Raw genomic sequence first — 17789 nt, forward strand, 5'->3', positions numbered from 1 at the left:
AGGGATCAAACCCCAGTCTCCTGCATTGTAGAAAGATGCTTTACCATCTGAGCCACCAGGAAAGCCCCTGTTTACTGAAGCATGATGTATATCCTGAATGAACACATATTTCACACACACACAGAAGGAGCAACTCTCCAGCAGCAAGCATGCATTCTGGAGTCTAATACCTGCTATAAGAGACTAGGGATTTTTACAGAAAGGGGTGGCTCCCCATCTCTAAACAAGAGGCGGCTTCCCAGGTGGCTCAGAATCCCAGGTAAAGAGAAGGCTTTACCCAGGTGGTAAAGAATCCGCCTGTCAGCGCAGGAGACACAGGAGACTTGGGTTTGATCCCTGGGTCGGGAAGAGCCCCGGGAGGACAGCATGGCAACCCACTCCAGTCTTCTTGCCTGGAGAGTCTCATGGACAGAGGAGCTTGGTGGGCCACAGTTCACAGGGTGGCAAAGAGTCAACCATGGCTGAGCACGCACACAGATGCAAGGCAAACCTATGAGACACTGCTGTAAATGGCACAGGCACACCAACGGGGTCGTGTCAACAGCACACACCAGCTGGCTGAGGAGGCTGGCTCTCCCCGGCAAGCCCGGGAAAACACTGACATCAAGAAGACCAACGACTATTATGAGTTCTAAGAAATTAAACTAGAAAAAGATTAATCCATGAGTCCACTGTGATACTAAAAGGATGTGGTCAGACGGAGGAAAAAGAGGAGGGAAGGAAAGTTCTTTTTAAAGAGGAATACCAATAAATGTAAGTGGAATAACAAAATTGGAAAAATCCCGATTTTGCAGTCCCCGTTGTAAAGGCCATCATCACATGCTTAAAACCAAAGGACAAAGGAGTGTTGGGGAACCAGATATTCACAAAGTGCCTAATTAACAGTCCACAGAAAACAATCACAAAGGCAAAAAAAAAAAAAATTTGGAGATGATCTGCCCCCGTGCACTCAAGTGGAACAACATCCTGAGATGGTGTCTCCCCAGGTGACCCAGTATGAATGTTTAATCTCGATCTATGAACACACACTTTCACAGTTTACATGAAATACAAAGAGTGAAGGAAGGAGTTACATAAAACCAAGGGGAAATGATCAGACAAACATTAAAAGTATGACATTTCACGAGAACACTGGCCTAGACTCTTAAAAAACTTATTATCGTTAAAAAATAGAAGGGGGGCAGTACTGGGCATATACCCTGAGGGAACCATAACTGAAAAGGATACAGGTACCCCAATGTTCATCACAGCACTATTTACAATAGCTAGGACATGGAAGTAACCTAGATGTCCATCCACAGATGAATGGATAAAAGAAGTTGTGGAATGGAACACAATGGACTACTACTCACCATAAAAAGGAGTGCATTTGACTCAGTTCTTATATATATACATATATATATATATACACACACACACAATGGAATATTACTCACCATAAAAAGGAATGCATTTGACTCAGTTCTTACATATATATATATACACACACACACACACACACACACACACACACACACAATAGAATATTACTCAGCCATACTGACATGTCCTGGAGGAGGAAACGGCGGCCCACTCCAGCATTCTTGCCTGGAGAATCCCCACAGAGGAGCCTGGCGGGCTCTAGTCCATGGGGTCGAAAAGAGTCAGACACAACTGAGGGAGCAGCGATTGACATGTACTCACTGCTATACTTAAAACTAACACAACACTGTTAATCAACTAGACTCTCCTAGAAAACAAAGATTTTTTTAAATTAAAAAAAATGGAGGGAGAAGGGGGAGGATTTGTTCTAGACTGAGAGACTAAAGACAAAACTAAAAACATGTGAGAATTGGCTCCTACTTTGCAAAGAAAAAATGTATATAAAGTATGCCTAGGGACAATAAGGGTAATTTGAATAGGAACTACATATGTTACTTAAGATTTATTAATTTTCTCAGGTATGACAAAGATATTGGTAAATACATTTGATAAAGATATCAAAAAATGTCATTTTAGAAGATTCATATTTAAGCATTTAGGGGTGAAATGTCATAATGTGGTAGGTTTCAAATGATTCAGAAAACAAAACAAGAGCCATAAAGACGGACAGGGAGTATAGCGAGAAGATCACCCAACTGTAGTTACAAAGAATCCAAGACTGGCTAACAGGGACAGAGGGACAAAGACCCACAGACCAACCAAGCAGAGCAGGGGACACAGACCTGGCCAGAGAGACAGAGACCAGGACCCACAGGAAGAGGCAGAAAGCAAAGATGGCAAAATGTCAGTGACTGGTGAATCCACCGCAAGTATGTGGTTGTCTACCGCACTGTTCGTTTAACTTTCCTGCAAGCTTAGAATGGGGAGGAGGAAGATGATTCTCAAGAACAAATGAAAACACATTAAGCGGGCTCCCTATGAGACTCCAAGCATTTTATTGGCAAGGGCTATGTCTCACTGATCTTTGATTCCCCTGGTACCCAGTACATTTAATATGAATGAAAAGCAGATACTCGCAGAAAACATAACTACTAATTTTTACTGAGCCCTGAACATGTGTGGGGCAGGACAAAGAGCCTTCCATCTCTAGCTGAATCTCATCCTCGCACCAGACCTGAGGGAGATACTACTCTTATCTCCTTGTTATTGATAAGGGGATTGGGTTTTGGAGAGGCAACGACCTCTCCAAAGCCATCAAGGGGCCAGACAGAGTTTTCAGCTGTTTGACTCCAAAGCCTCCATCTGACGTCTGTGTTCTAGTGCAGCGGGTTCTAGAAACTTAGTGTGCATAATAAAGACTCACACTGGAAACTTGCAGAATGCATGTTCCTGGGCCCCTCCCACAGGTCTGGGATGGGGCTCCAGAGGGAGCATTTTGAAGGCGGACTCCTGGGTAACTCTGATGCCAATTGTACACAGGTCACATTTCAAGACACGCTGCTCAAGGGCCTCACAGAGTGGCAGCGGGAAGGCCCCAGAGGGCCCACAGCAGGGTGTGGAGATGGCAGTGCCCATGTGACTAGAGCAGTAGTTAGACTGTGACCAGAAAAGGGTTGTTTTTAATACAATAATCTTCACGACCAAATTCACAATAGTAAAGACAGACTGGGCTACCCTGCTGGCTCAGAATGCCTTCAATGCGGAGAGCTCTGGGTTCGATCCCTGGGTTGGGAAGATCCACTGGAGTAGGGAAAGGCTACTAGCCACTCCAGTATTCTTGCCTGGAGACAAGCCACAGGAGTGCATACAGTCGGACATGACTGAGCGACTAACACATCCCCTTCACAAAGACAGGTGAGGTCATTTGACTCCTACACCATCATCCTGGACGAGGGCAGTGAAACAAAACAATGTGTGATCATGTCAACCCCAAGTTCCAGAACTTTGTGAACGCTGTGATTTCTGATCACTTATAAGATGATATCAATCAATATCTGATTTCTTCTAAGAGAAATTACACTTTAGCAACTTATTATTTTTCTTTAAAAAGCAAAGTTTACTTCAAGGTTACCTTTGTTTGAGACCACAGTGGTATCAGAGACACATATTGTCTAACTTCTGATTTCATCTTACAGAAAAGAATAAACATAGACCTTGAGAAGAATCCTATAAAGATGACAGCTTTGTAAGTCAAACACGTTAACAAGGTGAATGACTGTTGAACTTTGCTCAAGATCTTCTATTTATTGGCAAAAGCAAAGTCATGATTTTTGTTTGTAAATTATAGATATTCAATTCTTACAGTAAAAGCAATACTGAATTAATACCTAACCTTTAACATACTATCAAATTTTAAATTAAGATTAAAAGTCAATACCATCAATTTATCGACCAAATAAATATCCACCTTTTTTTTTCTTCAAAGGTTACTGACAGATTCCAACAGGACATTCAAATTAACATCTCCCTTTGGCTTTCTCAGCATATAAAGACCACCTGAAGCATGCTTAAAAGACATTTACTCCTTGGAAGAAAAGCTACAAACCTAGACAGCGTATTAAAAAGCAGAGACATTACTTTGCTGACAAAGGTCCGTCTAGTCAAAGCTACAGTTTTTCCAGTGGTCATGTATGGATGTGAGAGTTGGACGATAAAGAAAGCTGAGTGCCAAAGAACTGATGCTTTTGAACTGTGGTGTTGGAGAAGACTCTTAAGAGTCCCTTGGACTGCAAGGAGATCAAACCAGTCAATCCTAAAGGAAATCAACCCTGATTATTCACTGGAAGGACTGATACTGAAGCTGAAGCTCTAATACTCTGGCCACCTGACATGAAGAACTGACTCACTGGAAAAGACCCTGATGCTGGGAAAAGACTGAAGGGGGAGGAGAAGGGACGACAGAGGATGAGATGGCTGGATGGCATCACCGAGTCCAAGTACGTTGAGTTGGAGCAAGCTCCGGGTGTTGGTAATGGACAGGGAGGCCTGGAGTGCTGCAGTCCATGAGTCAGACAAAGAGCCAGACGTGACTGAGCGACTGAACTGAGCAGAAGCATGCTTCACACATGGTTTTCATCTCACTGACCCACCTTAAAAATACTATTTTCAAATCATTATTCGTTTTGTAATCAAAATACTTTTTTTCACGTGCTGATCCATCCACAGTCTATTAGGCTATTACTCTTAGAAGCAACTACAAAAGTTTCCTAAGAACCATGGGAAAACCAAATATTCCCTTCTACTGAAAATTAACCAAGAGTTATTCCACCAATGACATGAAAGGAATCTTTCTATAATGAGAGGCAATATAAACAGTGAGGTCCAAACCCGGAGTCTACAGAGTAGGCAGAGACATTATCAAAGGAACAATCAAGGGAGAGAAAACTGAAAATTGATAAATAATAGTACAGCAATAAGAAGAAGAAAGTAATATTTATTGAGTACTATGTGCCAGGCATTTTTCTAAAGACTTGGATGTATTAGCTCATTTAATCTTCATAAACTGGAGAAGGAAATGCAACCCACTCCAGTATTCTTGCCTGGAAAATCCCACAGATGGAGGAGCCTGGCAGGCTACAGTCCATGGGGTTGCAAAGAGTCAGACACGACTGAGACACTTCACTTCACTGCACTTCCAGTGTTTTTGCCTAGGGAATCCTATGGACAGAGAAGCCTGGCAGGCTACATACAGTCCATGGGGGTCACAAAAGAGCTGGACACGACTTAGAGACTAAACAACAATAACCTTCATAAATGAATACTCAGTTCTGTAAAGTAAGAAATGGTATTATCCCATCTTACAGAGGAGAAAACTGACGGACAAAGATATGACATAGCCTACCCAGAGTTACACGGGCTTCCCTGATAACTCAGACAGAAAGAATCTACCTGCAATGCAGGAGCTGCAGGAGATGTGGGTTCGACCCCTGGGTGGGGAAGATCCCCTGGAGCAGGGCATGGCAACCCACTCCGGTATTCTTGCCTAGAGCACGCCATGGAGAGAGGAACCTGGTGGGCTACATTTTAGGGCGTCGAAAAGAGTCAGACACAACTTAGTGACACCGTGCACACACAGAAAACAGAACATTCAATGACCGTTTTTACCGCATCTAGACACTGTCTCTGCTCTCGTCTCTAACCAGGGTTTTAGCTCTAGCTGGCCTGCACTATTATCTTTCTTCACACAACGCTTCCTTCTGTTAGTACCAACCACTACCGTACAAAGAAAACATTGGTGAAAATTAATCCATTTTTTAGTTAATTTGTGTTTTGATGTCAGAATAAAAAATAAGATGTAACAAAGTAGGCATTCTTATCCCTGAGGATCTCATTAGGTATTAAAATTTTCTATTTATATTAGCACATGAATTTTTCCCTTAGATGAAAGATTCAAGTTGGCTGGTTCACTTTGCTATCAACCAAAACAAGTTACTGGTTCATTAAAACCAACAACTGAAACATATTTACAGACACCAAGCACTACACAAAGAGATTAAAGTGTTTTATCATTTCTTTCATTTTTATTCAACCACCAGAATTAGATAGTGAAATTATCTTTAATCTATAAATCACTTTTTACAAAGACACATAGAAATAGTTCAACTTACATATGACAGTATCCCACTATATACACAAAATACTTGCTTAGGTAAAATTATGAAAATCCTCATTGTTTTTCATCTCCTTATTTTTCTGAAAATGTCACATAGTTTATTTTTTTAATATTAATTGGCAAATTTTAAAATAATTGAACATTATATCTGACTTAGGAATTGAAACAGCTATTTCCTTATAAAAAAGAAAGACAGAATGAACTGTTGGAATTAGAATAGGAAGAAACTTCTAGACTCACCAGCTTCTCAATTTCTGATTCAAGATTCTGTATACAGTCAAGCTTCCTCTTGCGACAGCGCTGTGCAGCAATTCTGTTTTTACTTCTTCTCCGAATATCATGGATGCAATCCAGCTGTTCTGGAGTCAGTTTGTGCATTTTCAACAAAGATTGAAAATCATTTCGAGAGAGTGAAATTATTCGTTGTGCATTAAATGGCAATTTTACCTAGAAGGTGAAACAAACATTAGCAATTATTGCTGCATTTTTTGGTTTTACTTAAATGTAGGAAGAGGAAAATATGCATCTATGTTTTCCAGGGAACTTTATTTAGACTTAAAAAAAAACCCTCTATCATCTCCAATCTCTATACATTCTTTTTTTTTCCTTCATTATTTCTGTTCTATTTTCGAGAGGGTTTAGAAGAGAAATTGAGAAGCAGATTTTTTTCGCAAATCAAACATCATAAACACAAATATTAATGTACTTACGGTGAAAAAACAGAATTTAAATTATTTTACTAGGGCATGTCAATACCCCATAGAGATCTTTAAGGCATTTTCTAAAGTGTTTTAAATGTATTTTTACACAAACCAAAAAAATTCTGTTTTGTTCTTTGACTTCTATTACTGTGTAGCACCGACTTAATATTGTGTATAACACCACCAATAATTTCTAAAGCATTTCTGAAAATTTTTCTGTCAGAAAAATGGCAGTTTCACATAACTCATTTTACTTGCCAATGCAGAAATGGTTAGAAAAACCTTATGAATATTTTACAGTCATTTTCAACATATTTAAATTTCAAATAATAATAATAAGATAATCTTTAAAAAATAATACTGTGGGAAAGTTTAATTATCAAAAAGAAATGAAACATTTGTCAGTTTCTACTTAAGTCTTTCAAGCTTACAGAAATTAGTTACATAAAATATTCTAAAATTTCTTAAATGTTTCATTTAAAGACTTTGTCATAGTTTCAAGCACTGCATTTACAAATGTCATACAAAAATCAATATATATAACTTCATGCTTACATATTACTTCTTAAATAATGAAACACTTCCTTCCAAAGCCAAGGGGGAAAAAAAAACCTCTTCATTGTTTCAAACTATTTTATACCTGTTTTAACAGGTATAAAACCAAAGAGTATGATAAAGAACTAACGAACCTTTATTATTACTGGAACTATAGTCAAGTTTTACAAAAAAGCATCTATCAAATACCAACATTTATACACAAAGTTCACAGATCAAGATTAGTGTGATTAATAACAAACTGGATACATGTAGTTCATACTAAATTATTAAGACATTCTTTAAATTAATAGATGAAATGACTAAGAAAAAATTTTATAGCTATGAGAAACTAGTATAAAGAAAACTCTGGACCGGAAGCCACATTCCTGCAACTGGTCATTGCTAAGTCATTGCTAAGTGACTAAGTCCCACGTCTAGACGTCCTTGTGGCAGTGAATAAGACTGAATATATGCTGTATTTAACCAGGAGTTAATCATCAAATGATTAGAGAATCATTATTCTTTTTCCTCTCGGGACCTGGCACTTGATTTAAACAGTTACATGGCCAGTGTGGGAATCCACTCCCTGCTTAACAGAACAAAATACACCTACTTGAAATAAAGGAACACAGCAGTCCTTCCAACTTCATCACCCACTCCTGGTATGTATCATACCGTGGTATAATTAACTGAGTATGGGTTTCCTCCTCCCTCCCTGAGCCAGATCACATTCCCAACAGGAGCAGACACAGTCAGCCCAGTTAACGGTGGTCAATGACTTGAGCACACACTCCTTTTCCGCTCACCTCACACTCTTGTTCTCTGGCTGAACAGGGCTCACTGTCCCCTTCGGTATCCGTCTCCGAGTCGTCTCCCAAGCTGATCACACAAGCGTAGGGACAAGGCTCCTGCTGGGGCTCTGAAGCATAGTCATCAGTTCCGATTTCCAGGCTGCTGGAACAGCCCTCAGGACTCAGAGTGCTTATAAAAGGGCAACTGACAGAACTCAAGGTCGTGAAAGTCCTCTGGCCCGGTTCAGGGCTCTCGCTGATCCTGATGCCTAACCAGGGACACTCAGACCGCTTCTGGGGGTAGTTCTGCTCTGGGCCGTCTTTGGCCACGACAGGTGACAACTGCATTTGGCAGGGAGCGTCCGTGTTGCAGACGTCACTCCAGAAGCCCTTTGCAAGGTGCTCTGCCACCTCTCGCTCCACGCTGCTCAGATCACTTGCAGCAAGGCCACTCTCCTTCCTGGGGCCGGAGTCTGATTTCACATCTGGACTCTCACCGAAAGCCTTCTCTTCTCGCACATCGGAACCCGACGAAGGCTTTTCCGTTAACACTGTCGTGTTCTGCGTGCCAGCAAAATTCAAGTCACCGTACTGGTCGTACGTGTGTAAGACAGACAGAGAGTAGAACCTGTGGGGGTCTGCAGAATTGGGGGGGCAGGGAGTTGTTTCTGTTTTTCCAGATGAGCCCTGGGAAGCGAGATCTTTCTTCTTGGCTTCTTCATGTTCCATCGCTGACTTTCTTTCTTCACATTTTAAAATCACCTGCAAGTCTGCACAGTCCTGGATTCCTCCTAGACACTCATTTTCCGACGGCTCGTGAGGCTGAACAGAAGCAGCCTGAATGTCTTTGACGCTGGACTCCACAGTTCGGACTCTGTCAGTTCCAAACGCTTTCTGGAATTTTCGGTATTTGGGGCATAAAGACGGCAGAGCCAGGGCAGCATCCTTTTCTAAGCACATGGATTCACATGTTTGGCTGGCACTGTCCTGCAGAGGAGGAGTCGCTTTTGCACTGCCTTGATACCTACGCAGTTTACAGTGAGGGGTTTGGACATTTTTGTTGTCCAGAAATTCCTCCACCTCATCAATTTCTAAATCCTTCTGGTCCAAAAGAGAAAACTTAAAATCTGGTTTCTGGCAAGGCGAGGAGAAGCATTTTTTTCTGGGGCATTCCTGCTGGTCTGCAGTGGAGTCCAGAAACTTGTATTTGAGAAACTGAAAGCAGGATTCCTCAATATCAGGTACACCTAAAAATTCCACACACTTGTACACCTCATCCACATTGTCCTTACTGAGTATCAGTTTAGCAGTGTAGGCAAACTGAATTAAAGGTTCAAATCCTTTAACTGTCACCTGTTAATATACAAAACAAAAACAAACACATCACATAAAAAGCTGTCTAGCAGATAAGGACGAGAGAAGTAGCAGGGTGGCAAGATGAAAACCGCTTAGTGATACTTATAAAACAGGGATTTTAATTTGGTGAGAAAAAAATATTCCTCTCAGAAATGTAAAGCTAAGGGAATCTAGCAAAGCTTGCTTCTCACATCCTGTTCACTGGGACCACACCCTCCACTTTATAGATATCCACTCATGATGATCCGTGGAGTATGATTTACTCATATGAGATAAAGATATAAACATTACCACAACTTTCTGCATTAGTGGAAAGAAGGCATCTATGGAATAAAGCAACATGGATAAACGTTCAACACCCTGTTTCGAGTGCTGGGGTCTGCTGCCATCCTAGATCTGCGTGGTTACCATATTCCAAACAACTCCTCAACCGTGATAAACTACTAAAGTGGAATATTCAATGCTGGAGAACAGTATAGCTAAAGCAATGAAAGTATTCCTAACCACGGTGGACAGTAAATGGCTACCTATCAATTATCTTAGAGTTTCTAATAAAATTTTTAAAGATTCAGATTTACAAAGTGATCTACGTGAAGACCTAAAACTTGTGCCTAGTACAGTCTCAGCAAAGAATTCAAGGACTCTAGCTAATAAAACCTTTAAGCTCAAAATTGTACATTTACACTGAACCTGCCTCTGCAGAGAGAGGGAGAGATGACCCCTACTGAGGGCATGGAAAGCTTCATTCTAGACTCAAAATACAAAAATTAATTTTAAAACACTGAATTCCAACAAGAGTGATCAAGATGTAATTTTTCTGTGATCCTCTTAAACACCTGCTAAACTGGGCATACTTAAGTAGCTTTTAAATAGCTGAAAAAATAAAATAAAAATAGCAACATCAAATACTGGTGAAGATGTGGAGAAACGGGAAAACTCACACATTGCTGGTAGGAACGTAAAATGGTGCAGCTGCTCTGCAAACCAGTTTGGCAGTTTCTTATAAACATGCAACCACCATATGTCCCAGCAACTGCACTCCTATTCTTTTATGCCAGAAAAATGAAAACTCGTCTTGCACAAGCGCTCACTGCAATGTTATTTGTAACAGCCCAAAATTGGAATTAGCCTGATTTCCTTCAATAGGTGTACAGCTAAATAAAAACCGGTACACCCACAGTATGGAAAGGTCAGCAATAAAAAAGAATACACTGAGGATGCCTAAGACTTGGGTAAATCTTAGAGAAATTATGGGAAGAGGAAAAAGGCCAATCCCAAAAGGTCACCTACTGAATGATTCCATTTATGTGACATTTTTCAGATGACAAAACTTTAAGAAAGGAGGACAGATTAGTGGTTGTCAGGGATTAGGAATGGAGGGAGGGGTGAGGGAGTACGGACGGAAACCAGGAAGGGAGTGAGTGGGATTATAAAAGGGCAACACAAGGGATTCTCGGGTGGGTGCTGAAACTGTTCAGTTTCCTTACCGTGGCAATGGATACATGAACCCATCCAGAAAATGAAACTGTAGAGAATTTCACAGCATACTCAATTTAGTGCAAGTAAAACCAGGAAAGCCTGAGACGGGTGAATTGCATTACTGTCAAAATCCTGGTTGTGATACACAATTTCGCAAAAACACTCTACCATTGGAAGAAACTGAGCAGAGTGCAGCAAAGGGGCTCTCTGCCTTATGTCTTACAGCTGCATGTGAATTTACAATGATCTCAATAAATGTTTCAACTGGGAATTTTTAAATAAAATAATCAAGAGGCTTTAAAGACAGCTACACAAGGATCTTTTCAATCTGTCATTATGATGAGACACTTCAAATATCTGAAAATGTGTATCTTATATTCAAATTAGAATGAATGAATGCATACATACACACGTGCATGCAGATACCTTTCCTTCCATATACAGGAATCAAATTTTTTTCTGCTTGGAAAGTCTTTTTAAGTAATTTGAAACTACAGATCATAATGAGGATATCTCGATTAGGATATGTGTTGCTACTTGTTAAAGAACAACGGCTGACCAATAGCTGGCCCTTCTTGCCACTGCCTTAGTATTATATTATTTGCTCCAACTTCTGCCACAGAACTGACAACCTGTAGCTACCATTTCATGGATGTATGTATGCATGGCCAGCAATAAGCTGAACTATAGACTCAGTGTCATCACAGAACAGCCCACACAAACCTGTTGTACACAGACAGGTTCTACATACTTTGTCCAAATTCCTTTTAACAACTTCTAATGTGTGCTGGAGAAGACTCTTGAGAGTGCCTTGGACTGCAAGAAGAGCAAACCTGTCCATCCTAAAGGAAATCAGTCCTGAATATTCATTGGAAGGACTGATGTTGAAGCTTAAACTCTAGTACTTTGGCTACCTGATGTGAAGAACTGACTTATTGGAAAAGACTCTGATGCTGGGAAAGACTGAAGGCAGGAGGAGAAGGGGATGACAGAGGATGAGATGGCTAGATGGCATCACCAACTCAATGGACATTTGAGTTTAAGCAAACTCTGGGAGACAGTGAAGGACCCGGAAGCCTGGCCTGCTGCAGTCCATGGGGTCACAAATTGTCAGATACAACTTAACAATGAACAAAATGTGTGTCCCAATGCACAAGGCTCAGCACTCTTCTAGTTGTAGTCACTAATGAAGCCAAACAAACTGTTAAAACGGCCAGTGTACCCAGCACTCCTGCCTAAGAGTCGTCTCTTAGAGGTAGGATGGTAACAAGAACCTAAGTGTCTAGGTGTGTGAGCTCCATAATAGGCTTGGGGGGAAAGGTGTGTAAGAACAAGGCTCTATAAATATGACACAAAATCATCTTTCTTCTACCCAAGCACCGTCTCAATCTCAAGAAAGAAGAAAGGGAGAGAACCCTTCTGAAGTACCTAACAGCCACGTGTGGACAAAATGAGGAGGCTGGAATGCATAATCTTTTAGGTTTCCTCCAAATTCTAAAACATCCGGCTTGAAAAACGAATAGATCTGGCAACTCGGACTCATAGTTAAAACAATAAAACTGAGCAGCACAGGGAGGCTGTCCCCAGTAATTCCCTTTCAGCCCCGTCCACGAGGGCAGGTCGGTCATAGCCAAATTCAGGCTTGGGAGGACCCTAATCCCTGTCACAGATGTCCATCACAGGAAAAGGTCCAAAGGGGGAGTCCCGCCCAGGTGTGCGACCTCTCTGAATGCCCGTATCCACTGGTGAGGCATTTCATTAAAACGTAACAGAGGGTCGAGCTATTCAACAGCCCAACAGATACTAACATCCAAAGTTATCATTTCAGAGACTTCCCTGGCAGTCCAGGGGTTAAGTAAGACTCTGCACTTCCACTGCCGGCGACAGAGGTTCGATCTCTGGTGGGGGAATTATGATTCCGCCTGCCTTGAGGTGCGGCCAAAAAAAAAAAGTAAACCAGTTGACAGAGAAAATGCCAGGATGTCTACAAAGCAAGTTAAATGTGCGGCTGCAGAAGCACGGGCAAGGGATTACGGGGAAGACGGGGTTTTGCCCTAACGGGATCAACCAGGGGAGACTTAGTTGGTTGCATGAACGCGGGGCGAGCTCTCCCACCTCTGCGGGCAGCGTGATGCGCGGCTCAGGGCCGGCCGCGCCGGCGAGCCGGGCGTGGAAGTAGGCACTGCAGGCGGCCAGCACAGCGCGGTGCGCGCGGAAGGGCCGGCCCTCCACCAGCACCGTCACGTCGCACAGCTCGTCCTTCCGCCGCTGCTCGTCCAGGCAGCGCAGCACGTGCGCGCCGTGCACCGACGACTCGTAGGCGAACACTGCGTTCTCACCCAGCCACATTCTGCGTCCGGGGCGGCGTCGGGAGGGTCCGAGAGAGCATGCTTCTGACGGTCGTCAACCCTGCTGAGACACAGGCTGCGGTCACTCATGGAACGGCTTGGGAAAGAGGTCTGTCCTGGCGGCCCCAGCAGGTACCCATCAACACGTGGCTGCTGTTTAATCGCTCAGTCGAGTCCGACTCTCTGCGACCTCATGGACTGGGGCCCTCCAGGCTCCCCCGTCCATGGGGTTTTCCAGGCAAGAGTACTGGAGTGGGATTTGCCTATGTTACACATAATAAATCTTTTAAAAGAAAAAAGGCTCCTGAGAGCCTGGAAGCATTTATTCACTTCACTTCATTTAATAGAGATTTTTGATAAGCAATTTTTATAATAATAGGAAACATATTCTTGGGGTGAAGGCGGGGAAGACCTTTTGAAGCAAGGATTTTATGGCTCTGAAATGAGGCATTTAATACAAAGAAAACAGCTCCAATGAGCAAACCGGGAAGGCTGAGAAGTTTCTGGGGGGCATCCCAATCTGTTGCTTTAAGACATTAATGGGTGCGTGTAGGTCACCAGAGGTCCCACTCTGGGCTGGGCTAAATGGTGGAACAGGCAGACAGCACTTCACATGCTCTGCGTCCCCCATTTCCCAACACTTGACGGCAGGCAGGAGGGCGTGGCGCTCCAGAACAAGGGATGCGTTCTACAAAAGGCAAAGCTCCTCCCAACACGAAGAGGAGCAGGATTTCCTTGATTTAAAGACTCAGGTCTGCCAGGCCAAGTCTTAGTAATTAATCTTTTTACATAACAAGTCTTACTTAACACTATAAAATGTAGATAACAAATAGGACTACTCCATCATTAACAACACGGTTCACCACACAGAGGAACTCTTGGTTTTCTCAAAATGCTAAAACAAAAGGGAAGATTATCAAAAATGTATGTTTTTAAAAACACATACTAACATATGAGCATGCGTGCCTGCTAAATTGCTTCAGTCATGTCCATCTCCTTGCGACCCTATGGACTGTAACTCACCAGACTTCTCTGTCCACGGGATTCTCCAGGCAAGAATACTGGAGTGGGTTGCCATGCCCTTTTCCAGGGGATCTTCCCAACCCAGGGATTGAACCCACGTCTCTTACGTCTCCTGCATTGGCAGGCGGGTTCTTTCCCACTAGTGCCACCTGGGAGGCCCATACTAATACAGAGTAGCCTCCAAACAGCTTTTGAGCATATATATACCCAACACACACACGAACAACTACGGGCCTCCCTGGTGGCTCAGTTGGTAAAGCATCTGCCTGCAGTGCAGGAGACCTGGGTTCCATCTCTGGGTCAGGAAGGTCCCCTGGAGAAGGGAATGGCAACCCACTCCAGTATTCTTGCCTGGAGAATTCCATAGACAGAGGAGCCTGGTGGGCTATAGTCCATTGGGTTGCAAAAAGTGGGACAGGACTGAGCAACTGAACTGACCCAGCCCCACCCCCCCCCAAAAAAAGGACAGTTTAGTTGCTACATTGTGTCTGACTATCTGACCCAGGCACTGGAGCCCACCTGGCTCTTCTGTCCATGCAATTTCCCAGGCAAGAATACTGGATTGGGCTGCAATTTCCTGCTCCAAGGGACCTTCCTGACCCAGGTACCACAAGCTCCTCTTCTGAACCTTACTCATGTCCCAAAACATGAAGGTCCTCAAATGTTACATGACTGAATAAACATTACTGTTTTCACAGTTGCTACAGGCCAAACAAAAATGAAAGGAGAAATAAAAACTACTAAATCCAGACAGACTAGGCCCAAAGTTGTGTCCCAGTCTCTGCGATCCTATGGACTGTAGCCCGTCAGGCTCCTCTGTCCATGGGATTCTCCAAGCAAGAATACTGGAGTAGGTTGCCATTTCTTCCTCCAGGGGATCTTCCCAACCCAGGGATCAAACCAGCGTCTCTTACATCTCCTGCATTGGCAGGCGGGTTCTTTACCACCAGCGCCACCTGGGAAGCTCCAATCATAGGTGAATTCCACCTCGAAGACACGATGTCTCAGTAACCACACAAGACATGCATCTATGAGTTCTATTCTACTTATGTGTTCATTTTTAAGGTGCTCATTATAGCTGAAATATTAAGTTCCTCAGAAACAGTCAATGAAAATAAAATCTCTCACTATGTGGTTAAACTTTTCCCAAGGTCAAGGATCACAACCTATCATTGATTTACTGATTCAGCATACCGTATGAAATCATGGCAATTCAAAAACCACGTCCAAGGACTAACTCGACTTTCGGGTTGTGCCCACCTTGAAAGGGTAGTAAATGCCCTTTCGCAACTGGTCTTGGTATTTCAGTTATCAATATAAGGAACTGTTAAGAGTAGTGGGAGGAGCTATCATTCAATGAAACTGTGTATCTGGTGTGTGTGGTACTGCAGGGACCATTGCCTTCCACTTTATCCAAGACTGTCCACCTCCCCAGCCAAGCCGGATTCAACAGTGACCGTGCGCCTTGCAGTGGTCCTGGACAAGTCCCCAGCCTTCTTATTCTGTCCTATCATCTGCCCTGATGATGATATAAAACTACATAAATCCTACCCTCATATTCTGTGAGGCCACCATGGAAAACTGGGGAAATTCCTCAAAATAATGAAGACCAGAACTACTGTATAATCCAACCATTCCACTTCAGGGTATTAATCCAAAGAATATGAAAACACCAACTATAAAACATACACACCCTCATGTTCAATGAAGCATTATTTATCATAGCCAAGATGTGAAAATAACATAAATGCCTATCAACGGATAAATGGATAAAGATATGATGTACATTTACACTACTCAGCCATAAAAAAATGAAATCTTCCAATTTTGACAGTATAACGTTAAGTGAAATAAGTCAGATGGAGAAAGATAACTATTGTGTGATCCTCACTCATATATGGAGTCTAAAGAAAACAAACAAAACAAAATAAAATTCATATACACAGAGACTAGACTGCTGGTTACTAGAGGGGAATGGGCTTCCCTGGTGGCTCAGACGGTAAAGAATCAGCCTGCAGCGCAGGAGACCCGGGTTCAATCCCTGGGGTCAGGAAGATCCTCTGGAGAAGGAAATGGCAACTCATTCCTGTATTCTTGCCTGGAGAATTCCATGAACAGAGGAGCCAGGCGGGCTGCAGGGCATGCGGTCACAAAGAATCAAACGCCACTGAGCAACTAACACTTTCACTTTTACTTACTAGAAGGGAACAGGGTTCAGGATGAGTAAAATAGATGAAAGGCATCAACTGTATGTATGGTGATGAATGGTAACATTTGGTGGTTATTACTTTGTAATGTATACAGATGTGGAATTGTAATGGTGAACACCTGAAGGTTATATATATATAATTGGTATATAATGTTTATATACCAATTTTACCTGAATTAAAAAAAAAAAAAAAAAACTATACTGAAAGACACTGACAAACACAGAATAAACGGAGAGGGACTTTGACCTAAAACAAGCGAGGCCCAATCCCCACAGAGCTGCTGTCAGCCCACATGTAATCCAACCATTACATGTTGCTCCAACTAGTCTGTTCACTACTCGCCTCAAGAGAGAGTTTATTTTTGGCTCAGTCCCCTTGTTCAGGCAGTTCTGGCTGACAGGCTACCTCATAAATTCATGCCCAGCTTACAGCTTTGGGCCGTATGCCAACACCAAGTTCCAACAGCTGCAGCTGAGAGAAGCTAGAAAATCAGGGAGTCAAACAGCCACCTGGGATGATGCCTCTTAAAAGGGTCAGGTCTCCCTTTAAGTGGACTGACCTGACTCCTCCCAGAAACCTGGGCCTCGTCCCTGAGACCTCCCACGCTCGGCCCTGTCCCTTGCAGCTAAGACCCACCTGTGTCCATCTGTCCTGCCACAACTCCAGTCCAAGCCACACTGGCTCTTGCCTAGACAAATGCTGTTTATCCTCTTGCAAGGCCTCACAAGCTCACACATGTACAAATATAATTATGTAAAATAAAAAGTGACACAAATGTTCACAGAGCAATATTTTATCCTTACTAGTGCAACATAGTCTAATTTCTACTCTATTAGAAAAAAAAATCCAGTTGTGATCCACTCAAATTTTAAGAACCAATAATGGACCATGACCTCACACACTGAAAACATAAGACCACTGGCTATCAGAACAGGGTCTAGAATCATACAGCACCTGGGTTCAGATCTCAGCCCTGCCCCTTACTGGCTATGTGGCCCTGGCAACCTGCTTAGCCTTGCTGGGTTGGGTCTCGGTTTCAAACAAGATTAACAACAGCACCTAGTGAGGGTTGTTGTGAGGTTTACATGAAGACGATTAGGGTAAAGGGTTGAGCACACAGTGTCTGGCCCAAAGCCAACAAATTTTAAATATTAGCAGCTGTTAACGATGATAATAATAAAAATAACAAAAGCCTCAGTCCCCCGAATCCCCTCATGATCCCCTCCAATTTATTCCCCTCCATCAAAGTTATAGCTCCCTTGCTAAAAACCCCACAATGTCTTCCAAATTCCTTATGATCAATTCTAAAT

At 42.6% G+C, this 17789-nt stretch overlaps 1 protein-coding gene across 5 annotated transcripts in view; it reads right to left on the reverse strand.

The window, feature by feature from the left end:
* BACH1 (BTB domain and CNC homolog 1) overlaps positions 1 to 17789 on the reverse strand; it is an 85202-nt gene that overhangs the window by 45783 nt on the left and 21630 nt on the right. For 4 of the 5 annotated variants that reach the window (XR_009494760.1, XR_009494761.1, XM_059887428.1 and 1 more), the window contains exons 2-4: positions 13014 to 13307; positions 8079 to 9416; positions 6275 to 6481 (exon numbers count right to left, since the gene is read on the reverse strand). Coding sequence is in view for 3 of the 5 variants with exons in the window: in XM_059887428.1 (XP_059743411.1) it covers positions 6275 to 6481; positions 8079 to 9416; positions 13014 to 13247 (1779 nt within the window). In the remaining 2 variants the exon portion in view is untranslated. Of the gene's footprint in view, positions 1 to 6274; positions 6482 to 8078; positions 9417 to 13013; positions 13311 to 17789 lie in introns of all 5 variants that reach the window. The other variant, XM_015466406.3, reaches the window with a different exon arrangement.

The sequence above is a fragment of the Bos taurus genome, chromosome 1 (genome assembly GCF_002263795.3).
Source record: "Bos taurus isolate L1 Dominette 01449 registration number 42190680 breed Hereford chromosome 1, ARS-UCD2.0, whole genome shotgun sequence".
Lineage (NCBI taxonomy): Eukaryota > Metazoa > Chordata > Mammalia > Artiodactyla > Bovidae > Bos > Bos taurus.